The sequence below is a fragment of the Alligator mississippiensis genome, chromosome 4 (genome assembly GCF_030867095.1).
Source record: "Alligator mississippiensis isolate rAllMis1 chromosome 4, rAllMis1, whole genome shotgun sequence".
NCBI lineage: Eukaryota > Metazoa > Chordata > Crocodylia > Alligatoridae > Alligator > Alligator mississippiensis.
Genome location: NC_081827.1, coordinates 229,016,465 through 229,039,961, shown reverse-complemented (window position 1 = coordinate 229,039,961; position 23,497 = coordinate 229,016,465). Strand labels below are relative to the sequence as shown.

Genomic DNA, 23,497 nt, shown 5'->3' with positions numbered 1-23,497 from the left:
TATATTCTCAATTGTGATTTTGTTATTTTCTATTAAATTTATATAGTGACCTTATGTGATAGATAATTCAGATTTTTTAAGACTATTTTTGCTTCTTACTAGATTTTTGTATCATCTGAGTCTAGGAAAGGGACAACTAATAGAGATAGTTTGCATATTTTTGCATTCAAGAAACCCTGTACATCCAAGTCCAACTGTAGCATCGTGGTTATTGGAAGTGTTCTCCTTTCTGGTACGGTATAAAGCAGTTGCTCTATAAAAACTAAGAATAAAATTCTAAGAAACCAAACTGCTAAAGCTTATTCTGCTGTATATGACTGTATCACTCCTGAGGAAAAAAATAGTAATGTCAGAATCCTTTACAAAGAGTCCACGTAGATATTACAAGTAAAAGGAATGTGTTGAAGAAGTGAAGAAATAAGTAGTAGGAGACATGTCCCTTGAGGAACAGATTTGAGGCAGAAGTTTTGTTACACAGAAAGTTTCAACAGTTGCTTACCATTCATTTAAAACATGCCTCAAGGAAGCTCTCATTACTTCTTGAAAACTCTGCTGACTTATCTTTCCATGTGTTTGGATTTGCAGGTGACATGTCATCAATAAACACTACTCTGAATAACCATCAACTGACTCATCTCCAGTCACTGTTAAACAACAATCAGATGTTTCCTTCAAATCAGCAGCAACAGCAGCTTCTCCAGGGGTATCAGAATATCCAGGGATTTCAAGGGCAGCCCCCAATTCCTGGACCAGCTAGCAACCCAAACCCCATGGCATGTCTGTTTCAGAATTTTCAGGTAGAAAGCAAAATGAAATTGCTACTAAGTGTATGTAAAAATTCTCAGTAAGTAAAATTGTGTTCTCCACATTCTGCTTTTTTTTTTGTTGGGGGCAGGGAAGGTGGGAACAGATGTTAAAAAAAAAAAAATCCAAAAACAATCTCTTTGCAGCTTGTTACCCTAATGTATTGGCATTTTACAAATCAGGCCCCCTGTTACATTTATGTCCCTCCCCTTCCCCCCCTCAAAAAGCCAATTGGATAAATGTGAGTTCAAGTGTTAACCTGACAGAAGGACAGGGAAATTTTCAACTAAGTTAAGTACAAAAATTACTATTATAGTGCTGCAAACCTCAGAACATGAAGGCTGCAGAAATGCATGTTATAGTGCCAGGAAAGCTTTTATCCTTTAAGAAGGAAAAACAAAAGTGCATCATTTTGTCAGTCTGGACAATTAGATGTTTCCATGCAAAATTGTTGTCCTCTATCTATAGGCACTTAACGTATTTTAAACATGTGCATTATATTGGCCATATCTTTGTGTGTTCTCTTTTGAGTCCTAAATCATATAAATATTTAAAGAAACCATTGCAAATATTTTGTCTTCGCTAGGTAAGTGTTCTTGTCTCCATAGACTGCACTAGAATTAATATTGTGTATTATCATAGTTTGCTGTGTACGTGACAGATTGAAAATATAAAAGACAGAATTCCTCAAAATCTAACTTGCTATACATTCTGCCATGACATAGGCGATGCATGGAATTAGAGCCTCAGAGCAAAGTATTGTAGATATGATTATTGAGGTATTAAAGTAGGGAGACTTACCAAAAGAAGAATATAAGAAGGGAAAGGTAGCAACTTGCGTACGAGGAATAAGAAGGAATTCCAGGCATAATATAGTAGTCTGCAACAAAAGAAATGCATAGTAAAGGATGTGTGGAGACAAAGAGGGTTTATGAAGCTTATAGGTAAATAGACTAAGGGGAATACAAGGAAATAAATCTGAGTACAAAAGCAGAAGTGTGCAAGTAGTTGCTTAGGACACTGAAAGTGAGTGTAAGGATCTTGGACTTCAAAAAGAAAAAGAAAGGAAACCAGTGAAAAGGTTTTAAGAGGGGAAGTGGAAATTGAGCCACAGGAACAAGATCATTCTGAAAGTAGTCATCTAAAGTACTATGTGTTGATTCAAAGGTCTGTTTCTTGAAATAAGAAACAGCATGAAAGCTAGTCTTGTGTGCATTTAATGCTTTGTTTTGAGTTACCTTCTTATTTTCTGATTTTTTTTTTTCAGTCAGTATGAATCCTTTTCATTAGTGTATAACTAAGGCAAAGTTACTGTAACTCATTTATGTGTAAACAAATAGTCATTGTGGTCGCCATGATAGTTCCTAAATGAAATGAAATGTATCTTCTGCAATGAAGCATCAAAAACCCCATCATTTTTTATATATTTTGTTCTTATGTTTTTAAGGTGAGAATGCAGGAAGATGCTGCCCTCCTAAACAAGCGAATGATCACTCAAATGGGGATGACACCAATTCCTGAGACTTCCAACACTACACTTCCTCCTTTTCAAGAAACGTCTTGTGATTTGCAGCAAAGAACTGAACCACCTCTAGGACAACAAGCAAAGGATAACCTCAACGCAGCTGCTCAGGGTGATACTTCGGTGGATGCTATCTACAAAGCAGTTGTTGATGCTGCAAGCAAAGGAATGCAAGTAGTAATCACCACCGCAGTTAGCAGTACAACACAAATGAGTCCCATTCCAGCTCTGAGTGCCATGAGTGCCTTCACAGCCTCAATTGGTGACCCATTAAACCTTTCTAGTGCTGTCAGTGCAGTTATCCATGGAAGAAACATTAGCGTTTCTGATCATGAAGGTAGGATAAGAAACACTAGAGGAACGAGAATACTGAAGAATTCAGAACATAGTAAAAATTTAACTGAAGGGGATGTATTTGAGTATTACAAAGCAACAACTTGCAACACACCCAAAAAACAGTGGGAAGGGGAGCAAAGCCCTGGAGGTGAGATAAATAGATGGAAGTGTGATGAATTTTTAGATCATTCAGCTCATATCCACAGCAGTCCTTCTCATGAAAGGCCCAATAACATTTCCACACTGCCATTATTACAAGGTGAGCAGCATCAGATACTGTTGCCACAGCGAAACTGTCAAACTGATAAAATATTGGAGGAGAATTTCAGGTATAATAATTACAAGAGAACTATGATGAGTTTTAAGGAGAGACTGGAGAACACTGTGGAACGATGTGCACACATAAATGGAAATAGGCCTCAACAAAGTAGAGGGTTTGGAGAGTTGCTGAACACTTCTAAACAAGACCTAGTCCTGGAGGAGCAATCTCCAAGTTCCTCAAATAGTTTGGAAAGTTCTCTAGTTAAAGACTATATCCATTATAATGGAGATTTTAATGCCAAAAGCATTAATGGGTGTGTGCCTAGCCCTTCAGATGCTAAAAGCATCAGTAGTGAAGATGACCTAAGGAATCCAGATTCCCCTTCTTCAAATGAGCTGATACATTATAGGCCGAGGACGTTTAACGTTGGCGACTTGGTCTGGGGCCAAATCAAAGGACTGACTTCATGGCCTGGAAAATTAGTAAGAGAAGAAGAAGTTCACAATTCATGTCAACAAAACACTGAGGAGGGGAAGGTATATACATGTGCATCCACGCATACATACATGCATAATCAGTTTTATTGTTATCTAGTATTTATTTTTCATCTATGTTTCTTATTTAAATTACAAATTGCAGCTTTAATGCATTTTCATCCCAGTGTTAGGAGGTGGACTTACCAGAACTGCTTTATTCAGTAGGAATGTTATTCCATACTGTGAATTTTATACAAACGGTCCATGGAAACACATTAGACAGCATTCTGGCTTGATTGTATCTTGCCAAGTCATTTTTCACCTAAGACTTGTCACACAAGAAATATTTTGCCTTAACACGAAACAGTTTAATTCACTGCTTTTAGCCACATGAGTTTTTCAGCCACATTTAAAGAGATTGGTTTAGTGAGTGAAGACTGTTGGATTTAAAAATGGCAGAAACTGCAAAAAGTAAAACTGATGTGCTTAGTATGAGAAATTTGCAATAAGTTAAAACTGTTGCAGCTAGTTCCTTGCAGAAAATATGTAACAATGATGGCATTAATAGTACAAAATCAAAGATCTTTCCCTACTGATTAAATGTTTTTAGTTTGCTTTTTTGTACAGTAGTCTAATGTCTCCCACTGGCAAGCGTACTTTTGGCAGGAAATTCACTGAAGCCGTCCTTACCAGGAGTGATCAGTTTATTTTATTAATGAAATTATTTCAATCCTTATTTTCGATTATTTGTAGAACAGTTTTTTCTGAGTCCTCATAAATACAAAAGTATTTCATACATTAAATACATAATGAAATGTTTTTAAAAGAATGTTCAGCAAGTAATAGAGCTATTTTTTTTAAGTAAACTGAAGGCAAAACCTAGCTGGAGGATCAATAATTTCTTAAAGAAAGAAAGGAATCCATCCAAAATGGTAGTATTTATAAAAAGCCTGGAAGAAACTATACATTTTGGATGGTTTCTTCTCTTCATATAAAAAATCTTTCTTCCATCTCCCTGCTTCACTTAGTGTATTTAGACACAGTGAACAATTATATTTACTTGTTAATTAATGCTACTGCTAGTAGGATTTCTATGATAAAACTTGATTGGATTTTTCCCCTCAGACAGTCCAGTATAACTATGTTATGAAACTGTGCTGTAAATTATCCAAGGTAATGTATTTGGGCTAGAATGGTTTCAAGCAGAATTTGACAGAGCATTAATCTGCTTGTTCAGGTGGTTTGTTCATTATCTCTGTTCTCTGTTTGTTCATTATCTCTATTTAAAGGTGTGCATGCAACTTTTTCTGAACCAGAAGATGCCTTTTAATCAACTTGGTTTAATAACATTTCCATGAATAAGAATTTTTTTTCAGTTGCAAGGTTAAATTCCAAAATTACTAGTCACTTTTTAAAATTTAGGCCTTAATTTTTAAATATGAGCATCTGCTTCCTGCTGCAGAACAGCAAACCAAAAAAAAGGAGGAAACCCATGTAAAATGAAGACAAGAGTATGGTATTTTGTATCATGATTCTGCTGTCAGACAACACCTCTCTGAACTAAAAATGTAATGCGTTTCTTAAAATGCCATGTGTCATCAGTTCCAAATATTTATTTGGAAAGTTACAAAATGAATACATTTCATAGGAGTGATTTAATAATTTTAACAAATGAAACTGTATACCCTTCACAAATATCAAAAAATCTTATTTGCATTCCTTAACAACTGTTGAGTTTGTAAGCTAAATTTTATCTACCAAGCCCTTAATTTGGTTTTGAAATAGGTCTTATTGCTTTTGTTTTGTGTTTTCTGGTGCAAATTGTAATATTTCTAGCACAATATCACATTAATTGGCATGACATTGAATATATGCTGGTGCACAAATGTAATGAAAGTTGTATATATTTCTGATTGCCTTCCAAATTGTTAATATAGAAGTAAATATTTTGTTGCTCTCAGGACGCTGTGGAAGCAACTGATGTCCTCAGCAAGAGAGACATTGCATCAGGAAGCGCTGTGGTAACTGAACAGCTTTGCAATTAAAAGTCCCTCCACTTTCAGAAATATATTGTCTAATTTAACTTTTCCCAAACAGAAAGATGGAGTGATTAACTATTATAAGGATAGAGTTTGAGACAGAATAGTGGGAAGCCAGGGCAACATGAAAGATAGAAGGGAGGAGTTAAAAATGGCATACTTACTGTTTATGTTGTAGTTGAACATGGAGAACTCTCATATTTATAATTGTAACCCTCATGCATCTATATGCCTGTTTAGCCAATATTTCTGTAGGCTTCTGCACAGCTACATTTCTTAAATATGGTAGTTTTGTGTGAAGCCAGAGAAAGTCAACTCACCTTGCATTGTGTAAGATCTTCAGAAACTGAGGGTCCCAAGAAATCCCAAGAGGGTGGAATTCTTAATGTAGTTCCCTGTTCATAATTTTGAAATTGCTGTTGTTCCGGGAACTAACTTAAGAAGCCTTTGAAGTATTTATAATTTTGAAAGGTTAAGTATCCCACACTATGACTAAGTACAGACAGTCAAAAAGCCCGAGGCAGAATGAATTCAATCTAGGCAACTTCTTCTAAATTGGAAAGGTTGAACCAAAAACCAACCGAACTGACATTCAATTGGGAAAGGTAGGAGGAGGCCTGCACTGACCCAGGCCAGTAGGCAGGGAGTGATAGAGCACATCTCCCAGCCTGCTGGCTAGTAGAGCTGTGCAAAATTTCAGCAGCCATTTCATTTTAGAGCTGTTTCGAGCCATTTCGGTGCCTGAAACACTGAATCCGAATTGAAACGGAAAGCTCCGAAACATCTCCAAAATGAAACAAGGCACCCAAAATGTTTTGGAAGACCCCAGCGTGGACCTCTGCTCTCTGCAGAACCAGGTTGCGGGGCCAGGCACTGCTGGTCCACAGAGAGCAGAGATCTGGGGCAGCGTGGGCAGCAGTGGCGAGGAGATCCCCAGTGCAGATCTCTGCTCCGTGCAGATCTCTGCTCCCTGCAGAGCCGAGTCGCGTGGCAGGGACCAGCAGGCTTGCTCACCACTCTGTGCTGCTTCTCTGCCCCACGACCCGGCATGACAGGGATCAAAGATCTGCACGGGGGTCTCCTTGCCTGCATGGAGGGCAGTGGCCCTCCCCCTCCCCCACACGAGCCACCCACAGCCCCATCCTGCTCCCTGCTGGGGCCCCAAGCCCAGCCTGGCTGGGCAGTAGGGCTGTGCAAAGCTTGCAGCCCATTTGAAACAGATTCAGCCAAAATTAAACAGGACGGTGATCTGAAACACTGAAACGAATCACTGTCCTCCAAAACAGCCAAATCCAAAACCAAATTGAAACAGCTGTTTCGCACAGCCCTACTGGCTATTGCCAACTCATCCAAGTGTCCCCCCAACAGGGGGTTAAAGAGCCCCCTGTCCGGGTGCTGGCTCGCTCTGGGGGAGCCCCCCCAGGAGGTTCCCTGCAGCCCAGGCAGCCCTGGGGAGCGGAGGGGAATTCCCACCTCCCCCTTCCCAGCTGCTGATCACTTCAGGCGCTGCCACGGGAGGGAGAAAAAAGGAGTCCTCCTGGCTGGGTGCTGGCTCATGCATCCCAGCATAGGGGCACCAAGAAGCCCATGCCTTGAAGGGCTTCCCCCCCCCCCAGCACAAGGTCCCACAGCCTGGGGCAGCCCCAGGGAGCTGAGAGCAGTTCTTTCCCTCCCAAACCCCACAGCTGCTTGCCTCAGCCCCTGCAACTCTCAGGGATAGCCCTGAGCAGCCTCAGGGTGTGGAGGGAAATCCCCTGCACTAGTTTTGCCACAGACTCACAGCAGCATAGGCAAAACCAGCTGCAGAGGAGCGGGAGAATTTCCCTCCGCTCCCTGAGGCTGCCTGAGACTCGCAGGGCCTGAGGCAAGCAGCCCTGGGCTTTGGGAGGGGACGCATTCCCCTCGGCTCCCTGGGGCTGCCCTGGGCTTGGAGGCCCTTGCTGGGCTGCAGGGGCAGGCACCCAGCCTGGAGGACCTCTTCTCCCTCCCTCCTGTGGCAGCCACTGAACCAATCAGCAGCTTGGAAGGGGGAGGGGGAAGGGCTGCCGAGGGTCGAAAAGCCCCCACCACAGAGGCTTTTCCTCCCCTCACATGGTGTTTAGACCCTGGCTAGAGGGTCTGGGGGTCCATTCCTCTGTCCCCCTCCCCCACCCCTATGGGCTGATAGACGCAGGCAGGAAGCAGGTCAAGGAGCAGAGGGGCAAAGGCAGTCCCTGCTCCACTGGAGCAGATGGCACAGCCCAAGCCTGCACGGCACCCTGGACTGATGGGAGACGGTGAGTTAACTTCAGCCAGGAAGGGGCCTGGGACAGAATTTCCATAAACCAGTTTGACCTAAATCACTTAAGTCTGATACTATATCCAGCCAGGTTCATCTTAAACTGGTTTTGACCATTTTGAAAGTGGTTTATGTACACTTGAACTTCGGTTCTGGTACAGGTTTAAACCAATTTTCGATCACTTAAGCCAGTTTATGCATAACTTCTTTCCCTTGCCTATGGCATCAGTTCGCTGTGCTGCAGGGTTCTGTTACACATTGTATATTGTCTATAACATAGCAAGTGCTTCTTTGGTTTTATTACAGTTTCACAAAAATTTGACACTTTCAAAGGAGTTTACATGGAGTATTAGGGTTTTTTCATCTCTTGTTTCTATTTATACAGCCACTGGAATCTTTTTTTATTAATATTCTTCCTTCCCTTCAAAGGGAAGTAGTATTGACCTCAAGATTTTGGTTTGGTACTGAATACTTAGTTTTGAGCTGTTTGTCATATGAGGTAAATATTAAAGGAAGTGCAGTGGTAGCACCAAAATCTTCCAAAGGAAAAATCAGGGAAGGACTGTGTTGATACATTAGTAGGTCATTATGGCTTACTTAGGTTATCTAGGTTTTTGAGGGGGGGGGGTTATTTTAAAAGGAAGAAAGGAGCTTAAACTACCAGCCCAGGTAGGCTATTGCTAATAGTAAAACTTGAGAAGTTTCATTCTTTTTTTTCTCCTTTGTCTCAAACCCACTAAAGCTTGGTGCAAGAGTGAAGGAACACATACAACCAGTAGTGGAAGAGAGTGCTTTTTACTAAACTATTAAACAAGAGTGGCAGTGAATAATATCAAAGAAAATCTTTTCTAGATCTAAGCAGTAATGATGATTTTGAGAGCAGGAAGGTAAGAACAAAACAGCTGGGAAGATTTAAAATCTGTAAGAATGCAGAACAATCCCCCTTTCTTCACCTTTTGGAAAAGTTGTAAACAAACCAGCCAAATGTTACTGGCTTGAAGAAATTTAGATTGGCATTTCAGATGTTGCTGTTCCTATAGAATGCATGCTGTTAACAATCATGGGACTTGTTTCTAGGGTTTTGGTTGAAATTTAATATTTTCAACCTGAGTTTGATCTGTCCAGAATATCATCAACAACATAGTTGTTTGGGATGGAACAGATCATCTGTGAGGTGGCATAAAGAGAGATGCAACGGTGTTTCAAAATTTAAGTAATTCTCCAGCTGTCCCTGCATGGGGCCATGATAATAGTCAGCTTGGTCCTGCTTGGTGGTTAAAAATTGAAGATTACTTTCAGTGTCTTACCATATTTGCTTAAATACCACCACACCTTTTTTCCCCAAAATGATCCCTCCAAAATTGGGGTGCATGTCTTAAGTAGGAAAACTGATTTTCTTCACTGGAATAGAAGCATGGAGATGCTGTGTTTATAACAGCTGCCAAAATAGATGCTGCTTTTTTCAGGGCCAACAAGCAGCAGGGGTGGAGTCCAGTTTTAACTTTCTCGCAGCTGCTGCTGAATTGGCAATACTTTTTGGCTGAGCAGCAACTATTCTATTTATTGATAGTGTGGCCAGATCCATCCCAGGTTGGAAATATTAAACTTCAGCCAAAACTATGTAAAAAGTCTTACCGCTATTTACCAGATGCATCCTGTAGGAGCAGTGATGTCTGAATATTTGGCTGAGCAGCCAAAAGCTGGTGCCACTGTTACCTGAAACAGCCATTGAGCTGGCTGAGGGTGAGTGAGCTGCTGCATGCATTCAGCTCTTGGCCACAAGTCTAAACAAATCTCTTTTTTCTGTATACTGTCTTCTAAAAACAGGGTGAGTGTCTTAGCTGGGGGCATGTAGTATGCAAGATAATACTGTAATCAGACTATTTGGTTTCTCTTGGTGCTAAGTTTTATAATGCCACTGTATTGGACCTTTGTTGGCAATTCAGTTTAGAATATCATAAAAGCATAAACACATCTGATTGTTATCAAGTCTTCATAAATTCTTTTCCATAGATAGGAGATTAAGACCTGGTTTTTCAGAGGCGGAGCTCTCACAGTTTTCTTTGAAGTCAGTAAATATTGCTTCTCAGTGCTTCTGAACATTAGCCTCATAGTTCACAAATTTTACTAATTTATTGTAAATGGATATTTCAGTGGATGGTGCATGATACCATTAAGTTTCTTTCCCTACTAAACATGGCTTTGCATTTAATGACATATTGTGTTACCTGTTTAATATTAATTGTTCTTTGAAAAAGTAAATGAAAATAGATTTTTCATTATTACTTCTAACATCAAGAAATTTGAATATTAAGGGTTTTTTTGGGTTTGTGTGTTTTGTTTTGTTTTTTGCTATTTAATATAACTCCTATTACAATTTCAGTACATATTCAGCCAAACACAATATTCGTTCTTATTAAAAACAAATAGTCTACCATTAAAATATCCTAAAATTATATTAGAAGACCTAAGTTCTCAAAAAGTTACATATACTTAATTGTGAAGTATGCCTGGTGTACAAATAATGTATTCATTTTTCTGTCAGTTGGTAAAGTTTTAAAGTTAAAGGATCAGACAAATTACAGTGTTGCCATTTAATTGTTTAAAATTGAAAAATACATTTTATTTTAAAACCACACTCTTCAAATATCCTGTAATAGTAAATGAAGATTGAAGTGATTAATTCTAGCTGCAGGTAACTAACTACATAGATAGTAACATTGCTTCCATTAGCACTTTTAATATGGTACTTTTAAGTTCACCTCTTTGGTGAAGCTGAAATTTTTCTGTGATCAGTAGAAGTCTTTTATTCATTGTGCAGTAACATTGCTAGGATAATTTGTTTCTGTTTCAAGTGACTGGTTTGCTAATTGTCTTGTTTAACATGGGTAATTTCTGTGTCCTTATTTATGCATTTATACCATCATGAAGTTAGATTGTGAGAGAAATTATTTGGGAATATTTGCTGTTTTAAACTAAGACTTGAGGGTTTTATAGTTGTAGTATTTCCTGATGTCCAAGTACAGTTTGTGTCATAATTTAGTCTACCACATGAAAATAGGATTCATTGGCCCCTTCCCCAGGACAGTTCTTAGTAGTAATGGTTATTTGCCGTAACTGTATATTTCATTATAAGATTCGTAACATTTTTTAAAAAGTTATACTTGAACTAAAATGTATGGTGTTTAGCCTTATTTTCATAGGTTCTAAATACTTGCAGCATGCATTAACATTAACTTATCACCTCTGAAAATCATTGTGAATTTAATTTTAGTAACACAAATAATTTAGGTTTTGAGAGATATTACATTTTCAAAACATTTTTTCAGGATTAATCATAGCAATAATCAGTAATTTTCTATTTAATGATTGAATTTGCTCTGCAAAGTTAAAAAATCAACTTATAGTTATCAACAAACTACACAGACTTTTGTTAGGTTTTCAGAGATAAAAATTAAAAAAAGTGGAACAAAACTAATAAGAAATTTATTCTGTTCTGTTTTTTGAAATTATCTGTTTTAGCCTTGCTCTGTTTATAAAATCAAATCTAATCAAAATCACGTAAAGTTTAGATGGTTAATGTTTTGCTCAAGTTTGAAAATGTGAACCTCTATGTGAAACTGTAGTTCTTTCCATCATCCTCATCAGTAATTCCTGGGATCCACATAGTGGTCCATTTATGATATCTGTAACAGATTTATGCATATGTAAATGCAGTTGACTTTGAGTGTTGTTCATAACTGCATCTGGCTTTTGGCCCAGTATGTTTCTTTAACTGGCAATGACATGATTCAGCAAAACCTGCCTTTCCAGCAGTGTTCTTAAGTTCTTTTAACTTAAAAAGGACTTAAGCACATGTTGAAATGATTTGCTCTTCAGGAGTTAATTTGAGCATGTGCTTAATTGCGTTGCTGAATTGGTGCCTTAAGGACTTTAATTTAAAATCAGACATAGTAAAGGCATTTGTGGTAATGTACAGCTTTTAACGTATACCAAAAATACTGTATTGTACATAATAGACAATAGAGAAAATATTTTTATGTAGCACATCTAACTTTCATAGGAATGAAATCTGCATGCAGACAAGGACTATGAGATTTTTCATAACAGTATTCATATTGTTTATCCCAAAGGGAGAAAAAAGTAGTAGCTTTTTTCAAATGATAATTTTATTTTAGTCCTAAATTATCTTTTCATGTGTGTCATGTTTTTACTTTTTGCATGTTAATGCTATTAGTCTGAACATACTGACACATTTTAAAAATCTTGCTCTTCTTCCTGTAGTGGAGAATAGTTTGTTTGTTTGTTTGTTTGTTTGTTTTTTAATGGAAGCAGTGAAAATTAGGTTCCACAAACTAAACATCTGCATGTCCACCAGTAAAGTTAAAGCAGTGTTTAATAATTGCAGGTCTGGGTAATGTGGTTTGGTGTTCATACCTTCACTCAGGTGGAGCCAGAGAAGTTGAAGACACTAACAGAAGGTCTGGAAGCCTACAGCCGAGCCAGGAAAAGGAACAGAAAGTAAGCAGATGCTTCTTCATTTACAGATTAATTGAAATTTTGAAATCGTCTTGCCTCTCAAGAAACTTACTTCACTCCTAGAAGCACCTTTGACATCACTGGGAGTTTACTTGGATTTGGTCTTTAGTTATTAAAACAGAGGATAGATAGACAGATAGACAGACAGATAGATATTTGTCTCTCTCTCTATAGCTATATATATATATCTATAGATATATAGAGATAAATATATACACAGCAGATAACAGCAAATATCTTTCTGATCAGAAAAAGTAGGCTTCTGATATCCCTTAATCTGTGGTGTAGCAGAACACGTGATAATTAAGGTTAGATTTTCTTACAAAGTAAAAAGGGCTGAAACATAGTAGCAGGATCTAATTGCCATAATGTGTTTATTTCAAGATAATTTGTTTGTCATTTTACTGTATATCTCTGTCAGTATATGTGGGGAAAAGAGGAAGAAAAAGAAACAGTGCACACTGCAGTATTGTTTTTCCTGCAGTCTGATGAAAGAGGTCTGGATTGCACTGTCTAATAAACATTATTCCAGTGGAGCACCTCAGTGCTGCAGAGATGAAGCTAGACTTTTGTGGAAGTTCTTAGATAAGGAATTATTCCACAGTCCTTAGGACCAAACACAGTTCTTTTTTCTACCTTTAATATCATAGTGGTACAAAAGGGATTATTTCAGATAAATTCAGTAGTGTTTACCATTGCTGTTACACTTTTCCATAAAAATTGTACAGTGATTGGCAGTGTTCTAGTATGCTGTGTTCTACTTGGTGTTACAGTAAAAAAATCTATGAGCTTGAATGTGACCAGGAATACTCCTGACTTAAAAGTACTTTCATGCAAAACAATCAACACAACCTTAAAGGAATCAAATTATATTTTGTTCTTAACACCTTTAAGGTCTAGGCTTTTTATGTTCTTTTTACTTGCCATGTGATATTTCAGAAAATTATTCTTGATTCCAGTGAGACAATGGAATCTTCGCCATCATCCTGGAGAGATGCTCCTGGAGAGCATCTCAGTGGGGTTTTGTGTGATTGCAAGCTGAGAACATAAAAGTGCCATTGGCAACATTACAGTTATTTGCTGTTGTCCCTGAAGAAAATTTGTAAGTGGAGTGAATGATTCTATGAAAAGATTTTTGCAAGTCTGAAGTGAATTGTAAAATTGAAGTAAAGGTCCTCTCTCCTGATTTAGCATTTGTACCTGTATCAGAATATAGCTACAGTCCTACCTTTGAACTGAAATTTAATGAGCGTTTAATGACATAAACTGCTGAATCTGGCCCAGTGTTAATAAAGTACAAATGGTGGATAATATCAAAAGTAAAAAATTCTTCTGTGACACTTCGGTCATAAAAGTATCAGGTAATTTAAATTCATAATTCTTGTAACCACCATGACTCAACAGACCACCTTTCCATTTACATTACTGCAATCCATTGTATTATTGTCAGTGCTTTAATTTATAGTTATATGTAATAGGCGCAAAAATATTGTTAGAAGGACAATATTGAGGGTGCAGAGATGAGCAGTCAAAAAAAAATGGAAAAAATTGGATGTGCATTTTTCATTCAGCCCCCTTATTCGCATGCTTAACAATCAGGGTTGCCAACTATCCATAAACTTATGAGCAGTCCATTAAAAAAGGCTAAAAACTCTTGTCTGTAAAGTCCATAAAATTTGAACCGTCTGTATAAAAAAAACAAAAAAAAAACACACATGAAACAAAGCAACTGTGAACTTGATTGAAGGTCCATTATTGAAATAAGGCTGGATACAAGTGTTAATGGGCAGGCATTGCAGAGCAGCACCACCTTGTGTCCAAATGGGAATGTATCTTGGTGCCCTGCAGAAAGCTTTCTGCCGGGGCTTTGTGGCCTACCGGAGCCTCTGTAGCCCTCTAATTCCTTCCACCCCCAGCCACGTGCTGCTGCTGTGTTTTGTTGACCACCACCTGCCTGTAATGGACGCTCTCTTCTAAAGTTTAGAAAGTTGGTGTTAAACCCCAATTTTGAACCCAGCTCTTATTACTGATGTCCAGGGCTGGAAAGGTTACATTCACATTATATAAAACATATGTCAGTAGAAAAGTTTGGTTGTCAGTAAAATGTTCGCAGATTATTGATTTAAAAAAAAAAATGTCTTGAGTTGTCAACCCTGATCACAATAGTCTACATTACATCCTCATTTTTTCATGGGATCCATGCCTCATTTAATGCTTGCTTAATGAGTAGCAAGGCAGTATTTTACTATATCCTTATCATTCAGCAGCTGGCCTTGTTCTCTTTTGCTGCACACTCTTCAAACCATGATAGAAAAACAAGGCAAGAATTCTTAGATTTTTCATGGATATTTCTGTGGTAGTCATCACTATAGTATCTTACTACTTCAGAAAGATGAATTTCTTCCTTTTCATAGTACCCAGAGAGCGTCATTTTTTAGATGAAGAACTGAGGCACAAAAAAGTCAAGGTCAAAAGTATCTGATAATTTTGGGCATCCGGTCTGAGACGCTACAGCTTCGGTTGACTTCTGTTTCAGTTGTGAGTGGTTCACAGTTCTGTAAATCAGACCTCAGGGTTTCAGGATAGGCACCCAGAAAATGAAGAACACATGGTTAGAAACTACATGTGAAAAGTATGGCTAAGAAATATGACTAGCACCACAGAGGATCGATCTCTATATGGCACAGATCAATGTGGAATCCAGCTGCCCAGGTTCACACTCACCTTCAGTAACCACAAAACAGTCATTCCTCTTCCTACAGTTTATTGGCCTTGATCCATGTCCGTTTTCCAACATTTACAACAGCTGACGTAAGGATCCTAAAGTTAATGGGTCCTTCACTACTCAGCCTTGATTCACTACTCAGCCTCTTACGGGCTCTCCTGTGTGCTGAATGAGGTAGGAGTTCTGTAAAAAGAAAAACCAGTGCGATTCTGAAATGTAAAACTGTTGCAATGGCTACATATTAGGGAGTGCATATTAGGTAACCTTAATCCTGGTATTCACTGATTTTTGGAGTCCTACATTCACAGTGACCCTGACTCCTCCACATTTTTCTATCAACCTCTTTATACAACCAGTACTATTTCTCCCCTTGCAGATTGGCTCCTTATCAGAGCTCTTTCTCCTTTTGAACCATTGCCCACTGGTCACCAATCAAATTTCCCACCCTCATATAATTTCAAACAATTTAATTCAGTTTTCCACCTTCTGGTTCCCAATTTACAAGAGTCTGTTTCTTTCTTTCCTGAGCTTTACCTTCTACTCAGAAAGGTTCCTTCAAGAACCCTACTCACCCTTTCCCCCCTCTCCCACCCAGTTCCCAGACTGTTTCTTAACTCCTCTGTATTTGCATCAAGTAGTTTCCCCATCCACACTGGCTAGGTGCAGCAAGGGCAGCATTTAGAGCATAGAGTCTTTGAGTTCCAGTGCCTGGAGTCCCAATACAGTCGACAGCAGCCCAGAGAAGCAATTACAAGGAAAGTCCTCTTATGTTCTGGCCTGGAGCATGTACAGAATCTTCCCAAATTTTAGCTACTAAGCGCAAAAAAAAATCCTTCATGCTGCAATTTTTGAAAGGCATGTAGCAGTGGCAACTTTTCATTGCTTTTCTTGGAGACAGCAGAAGTCACGTTCCTGAGACAAAGGCTGTCGTCTTCCACATGTCAAGCCCCTACTACAAAGCATAGAGGCATGAAAGATTTTCAAATACTATAATTCTTTAACATGGTTAAAGTATGTATTTTTTCCCTAGTCTTTTCCTCTGAAACAGCTTAAGTATTTTGGTTGAAAATTTTGGGGGGGAAATCAGCCTGAAGCAGATTCTCAGAATGGAAAATTTCAGCTGAAATAAGATATAATGGAAAGTACGAGACATAATAGGTGGTGCTACTGGTCCTGCTTATAATATGATTAAGTTGTTTAACTAACATGGCCAGATTATAATTGTAGGGTGAAATATCAACTTTATATTTCTTAATATTGCATAAGTAAAAAATTGCAACATTATTACTGAAAAAGTCTCTTCACAAATATACCACAGTTGATTTTTGTTCTGTTTTGCAACATTCTCTAAGAGTTGTAGGTAGATCACTGTTTGCATTAGAAGGCTGTACCTCACCAGTAGACCAGTAATGTGCTCTATAATTATAGTTCATTTTCTCTGTTGTCAAATTAAAGTAAACTGAAGCTATTAATGCAGTATTACATAGCTTTTCAAAGGTGGATGTAATTTTAGGCATCTTGAAGAACAATATTTAATATAAGCACAAGCTTAGTAATTTTAATGAATTATAAAGATAACTAAGACATCCATATGTTAATATTCAAATAGGAATATGAATTAAATGGGTTTTATGTGCCTGATTTTAAGTTCACAAACTGAAATTATTCTGAGAACGACCAGATAGATTGTTGATGGTAACTTTAAAACAGATATCTAATAATCTTTTCAACTTCTGATTGTCACCAGTATCTTAATATTATAATGAGCATGACAACAGGCCTTTTAGAATTGTAATTCATACTACCATATTTTCTCAAGCGAAGACCAGGTTTTTCCCCCCCAGTGAAATATAAAAGCCCCTCATTTTACATTCACATACAAATTTATACATTTGCATACAAGCAAACTGCACTAAATACATTGTCTATCTTTGAGCTGCTACTAAAAGCTGCATGTTCTCAGTAATGGAAACCAACTATGAAGTTGATCAAATGCAGCCAGCACTAAGCATGAATATAAAGTACATGACCCATATTGAGCAAATGTGCTGTTTTTTGGGTTTTTTTTAACAAAGATACGTGTGTGTGTGTGTGTGTGTAACTACCTCTAACAACCTGTCGTGACCAGTGTGGTTCACTTGACAGACCCAAAACAACCTTTAACATTTAAACTATATTAGTCCCTTTACACAGTTCACTCAACGCACCTGCTATCCGCTCCTCATTGTTGTCATTGTCCTCACCATTGTCCTCCTTGTTGTTCCCTTTGGAGGGATTGCCTCTGAAACATCTATACCAGTCCCCTCTTTTCCATATGAGATCTGTCATCTCTTTCCCATCATCCTCGTCTGTCTTCCTGTAGTACCAGTACATTTCACTCAGCCCCATTTTAATACAGTCCTCAACCAGTAGTGTCTGAGTGCCTGTTTGTGAGCAAGTTCCTGGCCTTTCACAGAGCATACCTGAAGTGGGAGATGAACTGGTCAAAGAGAGCTGTCAGAGCCCCTTGCTGTTTAGTCAAGTGCCCCTAGAGGAACGCTTCTCTGGTCAGGGTTCTGAAACCTGTCACCACCAGGAGGAGTGCACGTACTTTCTTCCACACCTTTGTATGCCCTGTGGAAGGCCAGGAACCTGCTCATAAACAGTCAGTCAGACCCCACAGTTGAGGACTGTATTAAAATGGGGCTGCGTGAAATGTACTGGTTCTACAGGAAGACAGAAGAGGATGACAGGAAAGAGGTGGCAGACCTCATATGGACGATAGAGGACTGGCATAGACTTTTCAGAGGCAAACCCTCCAAAGAGAACAACAAGGAGGACAGTGGTGAGGATAGCAATGACAACGACGAATATGACAAGTGAAAGTACTGGAATGGTTATGGGCATGTGGGTGCCCAGGTATGCAGTGCGAACTTTGGAATGAGACTAAAATAATTAAAGTATTAAAGTACTGTCAAAGTATGTTTTGGTCTGTCAAGTCACTTGATGGGTTGTTAGAGGTACAGTTATATATACAGTTATATAAATATATAGATTTTTTTTTACATGTAGAAATAAATATTTTTGAAAAAAAAATTTGTACTATATAAGTAAATACTGAATTGCTTCTTAAAAGTGCGTTTATGGAGTACCTGTGCTAAAACTTGCAGCAGATTTTTAAAAAAGGTAAAATGCATCAACTCTGGCTAGATTAAGTCTGTGGGCACAATTTGCAAATTGCTCTATTTCAAGGTCAGTTTTTTTTCAAATGTGCTTCTTGTTTCCATGTGCTCAGGGAGAGCACATGGGAAGAAGGGGCTGCAGGAGGTAGATTTTTGGAGGGTTCAAGCACAAATCTGTTGCAGCACTGGGAGGGGGACAAATTCAACACATACCTCCAATTATTAGATCCTGTACCTGGAAAATTATAATCATTTTATAAATTTTCCATAAATAGAATGTTATTATTGGGAGGTCATCTCATATCTGAGTAAATATGGCTTTGTCTTTTTTCATTTTATATATGTGCAACTGGTCATACTGCCTAATAATAATGATTTTGGTCTATTATGATTTAAGTTTAGTTATTTAATTTTTTTTAAATAGTAAAATTGTGTGTTTAAATGGGTATTGAAAAAAGTTAAATTATATAATTTGTTTTGAATATTTTAAATTGCTTATGGTGTTTCTCTTGATTATTGTCTTGATAAGATGATAATCATCATGAAAACCTGAAATAATAGAAATCATTACCCAGTTTTGTGTTTCATGTTATGTTGATGAAAAATGCATTTTTATAAAGGAAGAATTGCAGCTTTAATATTCCAATCAACAAAAACGTTGGAATCACTTCAAAATTACTGATATTTGGGGAACTGATTATTTCTTCAGTCCTTGTTCTATTTCATGCTTCTATGCTGTTAATTTCATAAATAAGCATAAATTCAAAGAGTGTAATATTAAACTTGATTACAGAACGTTTTAAGTAGTAAAAATATACTGTATGCCCAGTTTATACCACTTTTTTTGGGAGGGGCTAGGCATCTAAACATTTGCATCATGCTGCCTTTACTTGCAGGGTAAAGCCATATATAAATTCTTTATTGTGGGAATACATAATCACATTAAAATTAAAGATGCTTTAGTGGGGATGATGTGTAGGTTGTAGCCGTGTTGGTCTAAGGACACAGGCAGCCAAGGTTCCTTGGGTGAATTTGATATCTTTTATTAGACCAACCCAAATAGTTGGAGAATAGTTATTGAGCAAGCTTTCGAGTTCAAAAACCCTTTGTCAGGCTAAGGAAGTTTCAGCAGTTGGTGTGTGCTCTTCCTGGATGGAATGAAAAGTAAAGAAGCCAGTGGCTGGGCTGGGGAGTCAGTTGCCAGGCAGATTATAATGTATCAAAAATCCAATGTCTATGTTTAGTCCATGTCCAATTTCTATATTTAGTGGGGATGATGAAGATACCCTATAGGTTTAATGAAATTAATACTTACGTGTTAAAACTATAAATGTTGAGAAGGATTTAATACTACATGTCTGCCTGCCCTATTTTACTTTAGCAAGATTAGCCCTATTTTACTTTAGAAAGATCTACAAGGTCCCTTCCGACCCTACTTCTATGATTCTATGATACATGAAACAAATGGGATGGTCTGAATAAGTGGAAGTAATTTCAGAATAACATAAATATGCTTATTGTTGACAAATCTATCTTATGATCTATGGAGATTTAAGTAGCTTGAAATCAGACGCTTATTTCTAATATACACAACAATCCAATAATGCTAGCACCTGCTCCTGCAAATCCTTGTCATCAGTAGGACTGTTCGTATGAGTAACAGTTCCTAGCATTGCACCACTAATTGGTTGTTTACATTTAAAATTACATCTAAAATACAGATATCTGATTTATTAGTTTCAAAATATACTAATATTTATTCTGAAATCACAGTTGTGAATGACCTTTCCAAGGGCAAATCTGATAGTTTTGCATTTATACCCATTCCAAAATATTCTGCTATTTTCTGGCCCTGAGACTTAATATCTCCAATGAATCTTTGTTCTACTTCTCTGCTTAAGACAGTTTTTTATCTGTTTCTCTCCAGATAAGTACATCAATAGTCACATTTGTTGTGAGGTTAAACAATAAAAAAGAAAATAGAAATTTCCTGAACTTTAATGTTGGAACTTTGAATAGTCTATATAACATGTTTATCACATTTAATTTATCACATCCAGCAATACAGTATTTCTCTGAATATTTATTTTTATATAACCTTTCTGTCAGGATGTTTTGGCTGGAATATCTGTCAAAGTCATACACCAGTATAATTAGAGAAATGCAGGAATCACATATGCTATGACTTCTCAAATGCAGTAATGTATTAATCAGGTAGGCTGACCCCTGTGCAGCTGATACAAATGGAATAAAACAAATTCATGTTTTAACATGTAAATTATGCATAGAGATATGCTCATAAAGAATATGTTTTCTCAGGTTCAGTCCTGTGTCGTATCCTAAAGCTCCAAAGTTCATGGCCACGTTCTGCAGGCATAACAGTCAGATGTCACATTTACTACTGAATTTAGTAACACTGAAGTTTATCAGTCTTAGTTGTATCTTTCTGGCAGATGGAATTTTTAAGTTTACTTCTCATTCCATTACATTCCAATATCAATATAATTCATCCCCTCTCTTGATTGAAGTATGTGTCATTTTGTATCATATCTTTCGTCCTCTGATGAACTAAAGTTCCCACCATCAACTTCACCCTGACCCTATTCTCGTATAAATGCTTCTGGACATTCTTTCATGCTGTCCAATTCATGGTTATGAGTCTGAACTCATTTGCATACTTCTGAATTTTGCTGTGTTCCTGCTGTGTGTGACGGAGCAGCTCTAGTGCTCCATGCCTCTAAGGGCTGGAGCAGGCAACTGCCAGGTGGCTAATTGCAGCAGCCATTTTCAGACTTAGGCCAGAAACACAGTAGTCTGGGTGGAGCAGCCAGGGAGGCAACATTGGGTTGAGCTGTTCCTGGAACACCTTGGAGGTAAGGGTAGGAGCTACAGGGGATGGTTTGGAGGCTCCTGGTCCTGGGTACGACTTGAAACTTCACCCTGTCGGGGAAGGGTGGCCTGGTGAGGCTCCTAGAGGCATGGGAGCCCCCAGGAAATACCAGGCCAGTTACCTCTCCGGTGAAAGGCAGGTAGGGGCTCTTTAAAACCTCAGCCCCCACTGTATAGTGGAGAATATAAAAACTATGGGGCCAGGCATGCTGAGGGAAAGGCACTTGAACCCCTGGGGGTATAAGACCCCAGCCCATGAAGGGCCATAGAGTTCGCCCCCAGTGAGGGGGCAGTGTGGAGCCCCAGTGAGAGGGAACTGAGGGCTGAGAGCCCAGTATGTGAGGCCAGGGGCCCAGTGTGTATTTGTGTATGTTTATGTAGAGTTGCCCTGAGCAGAGCCAGGGCAAGCTTGGCCCAGGTTGGGAACTTGGCTGGCCACTACCCAGGTGAGGGTTGCAGAAGAAGCCCAAGAGACTGCATGTCTTCCACCCACAGCATGATCCGGATAAAGCCCCAAGGCCTATGGGAACCGCTCAGTGCCTGTAATGGCATGAATTTTCCACCAGTTATGGGAACAGCAAAGTCATGGCAGGCAAGACTGGGCAGACTGCCCCATAGAGGCAGGTGGGTGGGCCAACTTGAAACTCGTCCCCGGGCTTGCCCCTGTCACACTATGTAGAAGAGAGTGAAAAGAGAGTTAAAATTGTAGGTTGTTTCCCTTTTTCCCTTATGAATTTTATCTAGTTGTTTATCTCCTTGTTCTGCAAGTTATTTGGGTTAACAACTAGGTTTTTTTTTATTTGTCTTATTATATAGGAGATGCCAAGGTAAGCAGTTGTTTAAGATACATAACTTTAAAACAGAACTATTAATTCAAATTATTAGTGAAGGTTTATACTTGAGCTATATATTCCACCTAAGATTACTGACTGTTTTAGTCCATTTATGTAGTATGGCTTAACCAGGGTACCTCTGAAGAGGTACTTTGTTTGTGCCGCTTGACCTGGAAGGCCAGTCAGGATGTGAAGATGCCTCACAAGTAGTAAGATATTTTTATAGATCTGCCTTAAAGATTGGGTCATTCATCAGCAAGTTTCCCTTCAGGCATGTAGTTATATAGAAGATAAGCCAAAATGAGTACAGCTGAATCTGAAATACTTTTGCTAGTTGTGGATTTTTTTTTCTCCCTCCCTTTGTCATTTATTAAGGGAATATGAATCCTCCTCAAATGATACAAGTCTTTGAAGACAGTTTGTGGGTACAGAAAAGCACCATTTATATAAATAACACGTTTAACATAAACAACAGCAGTGCAAATTTCTCCATATCTCTACTCTGTACTTCAATATAGAGCTTTTAAACTGATGCTTTTGGAGTTACCACATTGATGGAAAGAGCTAAACAGAAAGAATACTTTCTCTGCCTGTTCGTTCTTCCTATCACCCACTTCATTTGCCTGCATCTTTTCAAATTCTCCTCCTAGAAGCTCCCTAAATTGGGTATAATAGGATGCACAGGATTATAAAGCCATTGCAGGTGACTGGGTTTTGTTATTTGATCACCATCTGTCATATCTTGTGTAAGCACTTTTGGTTGGTTGGTTTATCAAATACGCTTACCTAAATGTGTACAACACCATCAGGTTCATAACAAGATCAAAACTAAATGGACTCATATTCCTAAACCTCCCCTACAATCTATATCCTCACTATAGTCTCAGATTGTCTCAACACAATTCTCAAATACATTAACATTACACTGGGCCCAAAAGATAGAGAGGGGTCTCTACAGGAGAAGAAGCAATATAAAAACTCTCCATTAAGAACATGCTGCCTTCAGATTCTGAATATGGCAGCAAAAGAGTAATCCACAACAGTACAGGCTGATGGGGGAGGAGTCTCTTTCTCAAAGCAAAGGCTCTAGGGACACGAAGGGCATTTTTACACATGCTCTAATTAAAGCACCTGGAGCATCTCATGTATCAGCGGTATGTATCAGTGTATTCAAAATGGCAGCAGGGCGCTTTATCTAAAGCTCATCAAATGAGCTTTAAAGTGCCCACGCTGCCATTTTGAGCACAGGGATGCTGATGCATGAGGCACGGAGGCTGGCTGGAGCATGATAATTACCATGCTCCAGCAGTCTGTTCCAACATGTTGTGTCCCAGCTTGTCTCCAGGCACCCTAAGAAACTTCTCAAGTTGCAGCAATAAGAAGATAAGAAGCAAGTGCTACTTCTGGAAAATTAGATGTTTTATATCCGTGATTCTTAACCTTTTTAGACTCAAGGCACCCCTCACTAGACTTAAGGCACCCTTCAGAAAAGACCAGCTCTTAATTTTTACTTATTTTTAACTTAAAAAAAAAAAAAAAGACCTCAATTCTTCTGTTGCAAAGAACTCAGGCCAGGGGAGGACAGAATGTTTTTAGCAACATAGAGTCTATTTGAAATCTCTGAATTTCTCCT

The 23,497-nt window shown here is 38.4% G+C and overlaps 1 protein-coding gene across 8 annotated transcripts in view; it reads left to right on the top strand.

Annotated features, from left to right (window-relative positions):
- Positions 1 to 23,497, top strand: part of MBD5 (methyl-CpG binding domain protein 5) — a 290,901-nt gene that overhangs the window by 256,249 nt on the left and 11,155 nt on the right. For 6 of the 8 annotated variants that reach the window (XM_019480375.2, XM_019480376.2, XM_019480374.2 and 3 more), the window contains 3 exons: positions 586 to 797; positions 2,252 to 3,460; positions 12,126 to 12,238. In XM_019480375.2, coding sequence (XP_019335920.1) covers positions 586 to 797; positions 2,252 to 3,460; positions 12,126 to 12,238 — 1,534 coding nt within the window. The remainder of the gene's footprint in view (positions 1 to 585; positions 798 to 2,251; positions 3,461 to 12,125; positions 12,239 to 23,497) is intronic. The other 2 variants (XM_059727393.1, XM_059727395.1) reach the window with 1 other exon arrangement.